Here is a 5,695-nt window from a genome sequence, read left to right as displayed (position 1 = left end):
TTTCGAATTCACTCACTTTCAGTCAATCAATCACACAACAATCAAACAAACAATCAATCTATCTATTTATTATAACATTCCAGAATTTAGAATTTTGGGATGCTACATGTATTCACAGGAATACCCAAGATTTTGATGCAAAAAAAATTATATGTATACATACCCAAGAGCCCACGTTGCAAGAGGCCCAGAGCCCACGCCTCTTGCGGTCTCGCCCTCTCCTCGACTCCTCGTACGCATGCCCAGTCGCCCGACTCACGCGAGTAACCAGACACGGTCGCCCTGTGTCTGCCACTCTCCCTCTCGCCCGATTCTGCTCTCGCCTCTCCTCATCTCTCCGACTCTCCCAGTCCCAGATCCCGCGTGGCCGCGTCCGGCGTCCCGCCCGCGATGCAGCAGCCCGGAGGCGGAGCAGCAGGCGACGGACCAGCCGGTGCCGGTCCGCCGGCGCCCCCTCCCTTTCCACCCCCGCAGCCGCAGCGGCAGCGCCCCAGCCCCGCCGGCCCCCGCCCGCCGACCCCGCCGGCCCCCCTCCTCCAGTTCGTCCCCGAGCAGCAGCAGTTCGTCCCAGTCCTCTGGTTCGTCCCCTCCTCCAGTTCTCCTCCAATTCCAATCAGTGGCTGATTCCAATACCTCTAATTTCTGGATTTGTTTCTATAATGGACTAGATACAAGTTTTAATTTTTCTGTTTCTTTGTTTTCTTGTACTGTAGATGAAGAAAAATAAGATTGCTGGCAGTAGCATATTTGCAATGTGGTAAAAGGCTTCAAAGACAAAGAAAAGAGATGAATCATCCACACCGAATCAGGCAGCAGCTGCATCTAGTACTTGTGCTTCTCCTGTTCATCTTGAGAGGAATGAGAGCAATTTGCAGTTGGTGTTATGGCAACAACCAAAGAGTAGAGGCGAAACCTCAACACCTCATGTAGAAGATGATGAATCTATTGATGAAGATGATGAACCAATGCAAGAAGATTTGGATGCACTTGAACCCGATCCTGGGAAGCGGATTCCCATCTCAGCATATGCTGTCAATGACCAAGATAGAGTAAGAAGGAGATATATTGAGATGGGGCGATGTCAACCAAAAAAACATAAGTTTTACATTACAAATAAAAGTGGAAAAGAGCGTCGCTTTTGTCCTGCTTGGTTTAAAGAATTTCCATGGATTGAGTATAGTGTGGGCAAAGATAGTGCTTTCTGTTTTGTTTGCTATTTGTTCAAGGATAAAACAAAATGTCCCGGTGGAGATGCTTTTGTGAAGAAGGGATTTAGGAACTGGAACATGAAGTCGAGATTTAAGAAACATGAAGGTGATGTTAGTAGTGCTCATGCTCAAGCTCAAGAGAAGTATGATATGTTCACTACACCACAATCATCAATTCGGCAGTCTATTGCTTCAAACACCTCACAATACAAGGCTTTGTATAAGCAGTGTTTGACATGGACACTCAAATGTGTGCGATTTCTATTGCACCAAGGCTTGGCATTTAGAGGACATGATGAAAGTGAAAGCTCACTAAACAAAGGAAATTTCCTTGAGCTTTTAAATTGGCTAACGGGGAATTTTGAAGAGGCTGACAGGGTTGTTCTCAAGAATGCTCCAGAAAACTGCAAGATGACTCACCATGATATACAACAAGAGGTGATAAAAAATTGTGCAGAGGAGACTACTAAACTAATCATTGAAGAACTTGATGGTGGTCATTTTGCAATACTTGCAGATGAGTCTAGTGATGTGTATCAGAATGAACAGTTGGTTGTTTTCTTGCGTTATGTTGAAAAGAAAGGAAGGGCGGTTGTAAGATTCCTTGGTCTTGCTCATGTTGAAGATACTACCTCTTTGACACTTAAAGCTGCAATTCAGAAACTGCTTATGACACACAATTTGACCTTTGCAATGGTTCGTGGGCAAGGATATGATGGAGCTAGTAACATGAAAGGTAATGTTAATGGCCTAAAAACTGATTATGGATGAGTCCCCTTCTGCCTATTATGTTCATTGTTTTGCTCATCAACTACAGTTAACTCTTGTTGCTGTTGCTAAGGAGAGTGGTGATTGCACTTGGTTCTTTCAGCAACTTGCACACTTGTTAAATGCTCTTAGCATGTCTTGTAAAAAGATGAGAATGCTTCGGATAGCTCAGGCCGAGGAACTCATTAATGCATTGGAATTGGAAGAAGTGGAAACAGGGAGTGGGCTGAATCAGGAAATGGGTTTGGGAAGGCCATGTGATACACGTTGGGGCTCTCACTTCAAAACCGTGAACCATGTCATCTCTATGTATGGTGCACTAAGACGAGTCCTCATCAAGATTGGAGACGAGTATCATGGTGCGGAGGCCCAAGCGGCTCTATCTATATTGACACCATTTCGATCATTTGAGTTTGTTTTCATAGCACACTTGATGCAAGAAATATTTGGATACACGGATGAGCTATGTAGAGCTTTGCAAAAGCAAGATGAAGATATTGTTCATGCTATTGAGCCTGTTGATGTCACAAAGTATCACTTGGAGTGTTTGAGGACCGACGCTGGATGGGATGATTTTCTCACAAAGGTCACATGTTTTTGTACAAAGCATAAGATCAAAGTTGTTGATATGAAGGGTCCTTACTTTCCCGTTGGCCGGCCTAAAAGGGGTTTATGTAATGGTGCGATGAATTACCACCGTTTCAAAGTTGATATGTTTGTGGCTGTCATTGATAGGCAAATAAGTGAACTCAATGGCAGATTTGATGAGGTAAACACAGAGCTACTTTCTTGCATGGCAGCATTTTGTCCACTTCGTCTATTTGCTGCTTATGATCAGGAGAAGTTGGTTAGGCTTGCTACAAAATTTTATGCTAATGATTTCACAAGTGATGAACTGGCAAGACTTCCATGGCAACTAAACATGTATGTTACTCATGTGCGTAGAGATGAAAGGTTTCAAAACTTAAAGAATCTGTGTCAACTTTCAGTTATGCTTGTAGAGACAAACAAGCATGAACAATATCATATTGTTTACAAGCTTCTTAAGTTGGTATTGATTCTGCCAGTTGCTACTGCTAGTGTTGAAAGGGTATTCTCTTCAATGAATTATGTGAAGAATAAGCTAAGGAGCAAAATGGGTGATGATTACTTAAGCAATTGTTTGGTTACATTTGTTGAGAGAGAATTCTTCAATCAAGTAAAGGATGAGGATGTCATCAATCGTTTCCAGAAAGGCAACCGCAAAGTTATATTGTAAGGTCGGATATCAATCATATCATCATCTTATCAATCAAAAGGTACTTTTGTATCCATGTTTTTTTATAATTATTATGGTTTGACACATCCAAAAAATTCTATTGTCATTATGGCGTACTATTTTGTTCATATATTGCAATAGCCGCACTATTTGGTTCAGATATTGAAATTCTCGTACTATTTGGTCATATATTGCATTTAGAGTAAAAAAAATTGGGTGAATACCCAGCCAGCAATTCCTGGCGCCGCCACTGGTCACCGAGCTGAATGTGTGCAGATCGTGGAGGTGTCATACTTTCGTTACTAGGATCGGTCAGATCGTGAAGACGTACGACTACATCAACCGCGTTGTCATAACACTTCCGCTTATGGTCTACAAGGGTACGTAGAGAACACTCTCCTCTCATTGCTATGCATCACCTAGATGGATCTTGCGTGTGCGTAGGAAATTTTTGAAACCCCAACAAACACGTTGTCCTGCTGACGAAACTCTCCCTCGGCCTCAGCTGGATCTAGACTTCGAGGGACATCACCGAGCTGAACGTGTGCAGATCGCGGAGGTGCTGTGCGTTTGGTACTTGATCAGTTGGATCACGAAGACCTTCGACTACATCAACCTCGTTACTTAACGCTTCCGCTTTCGGTCTAAGAGGATACATAGACACACTGTCCTCTCTTGTTTCTATGCATCCCTAGATAGATCTTGCGTGATTGTAGGAAACTTTTTGAAATACTGCATTTCCCAACAGTGGCATCCGAGCCAGGTCTATGCATAGATGTTATATGCACGTGTAGAACACAAAGGAGTTGTGGGCGTGGGTCGATACATATTGCTTGCCGTCACTAGTTGTTTCTTGATTTGGCGGTATTGTTGGATAAAGCGGCCCGAACCGAGATTACGTGACCGCGTTCATGAGATTGGTTCTACCGACGTGCTTTGTACACAGGTGGCTGGCGGGTGTCAGTTTCTCCAACTTTAGTTGAATCGGATTCAATGAACAGGGTTCTTTCTGAAGATCAAAAAGCAATCACTATACCGCGTTGTGGTTTTTGATGCTTAGGTAAGAACGGTTCTTGCTAAACCCATAGCAGCCACGTAAAACTTGTAACAACAAAGTAGAGGACGTCTAACTTGTTTTTGCAGGGCATGTTGTGATGTGATATGGTCAAGACGTGATTATATAAATTGTTGTATGAGATGATCATGTTTTGTAACACAGTTATCGGTAACTGGCAGGAGCCATATGGTTGTCGCTTTATTGTATGAAATGCAATCGCCATGTAATTGCTTTACTTTATCACTAAGCGGTAGCGATAGTCGTAGAAGCAATAGTTGGCGAGACGACAACAATGCTACGATGGAGATCAAGGTGTCAAGCCGGTTATGATGGTGATCATGACGGTGCTTTGGAGATGGAAATCAAAGGCACAAGATGATGATGGCCATATCATATCACTTATATTGATTGCATGTGATGTTTATCCTTTATGCATCTTATTTTGCTTAGTACGGCGGTAGCATTATAAGATGATCTCTCACTAAATTTTAAGGTATAAGTGTTCTCCCTGAGTATGCACCGTTGCTACAGTTCGTCGTGCCGAGACACCACGTGATGATCGGGTGTGATAAGCTCTACGTTCACATACAACGGGTGCAAGCCAGTTTTGCAGAAGCAGAATACTCATGTTAAACTTGACGAGCCTAGCATATGCAGATATAGCCTCGGAACACTAAGACCGAAAGGTCGAGCGTGAATCGTATAATAGATATGATCAACATAGTGATGTTCACCATTGAAAACTACTCCATCTCACGTGATGATAGGATATGGTTTAGTTGATATGGATCACGTGATCACTTAATGATTAGAGGGATGTCCATCTAAGTGGGAGTTCTTACATAATATAATTAATTAAACTTTAATTTATCATAAATTTAGTACCTAATAGTATTTTGCTTAGGCGAATCCCTGCGTTGGTAACTTCATCATCACCGTCTACACGCCGTCGTGCTGACGAAACTCTCCCTCGGCCTCAGCTGGGTCTAGAGTTCGAGGACATCACCGAGCTGAACGTGTGCAGATTGCGGAGGTGCCGTGCGTTCGGTACTTGATCGGTTGGATCGCGAAGACGTTCGACTACATCAACCGCGTTACTTAAATCTTCCGCTTTCGGTCTACGAGGGTACGTAGACACACTCTCCTCTCTCGTTGCTATGCATCCCCAGATAGATCTTGCGTGATCGTAGGAATTTTTTTGAAATACTGCGTTCCCCAACAGTCACACCCCTTCCAGTGAACAGTATCCCGTTTCAACCGTAGGCGGTCGGACACAAGGCCGTTTCCTCCGTTCTATGGTACGCCAGGCCTCGTTTCGGCTGTTCTGTCCAAGCCGGTTGGCTCCCGATGAACACGACATATTCTGTTGCCTCCCGATGAACACGACAACACAGTTTCTCTGTT

The 5,695-nt window shown here is 43.6% G+C and overlaps 1 protein-coding gene across 1 annotated transcript; it reads left to right on the top strand.

The window, feature by feature from the left end:
* Positions 1 to 713: 713 nt before the first annotated feature.
* Positions 714 to 3,234, top strand: LOC147991077 (uncharacterized). The gene has a single exon (XM_087536134.1). The coding sequence runs from the start codon at positions 1,972 to 1,974 to the stop codon at positions 3,232 to 3,234; it is 1,263 nt and encodes a 420-aa protein (XP_087392260.1). The 5' UTR covers positions 714 to 1,971.
* Positions 3,235 to 5,695: the final 2,461 nt, after the last annotated feature.

This window comes from Triticum urartu, chromosome 1A (genome assembly GCF_056163025.1).
Source record: "Triticum urartu cultivar PI428250 chromosome 1A, HENAU_Tu73, whole genome shotgun sequence".
NCBI lineage: Eukaryota > Viridiplantae > Streptophyta > Magnoliopsida > Poales > Poaceae > Triticum > Triticum urartu.
Note: the sequence above shows the minus strand (reverse complement) of the source record. Positions and strands in the feature narration are given on the sequence as shown.

Coding starts and splice junctions, on each gene's coding strand:
- LOC147991077 (XM_087536134.1), top strand. CDS start 1,972: ATGGATGAGTCCCCTTCTGCCTATTATGTTCATTGTTTTGCTCATCAA.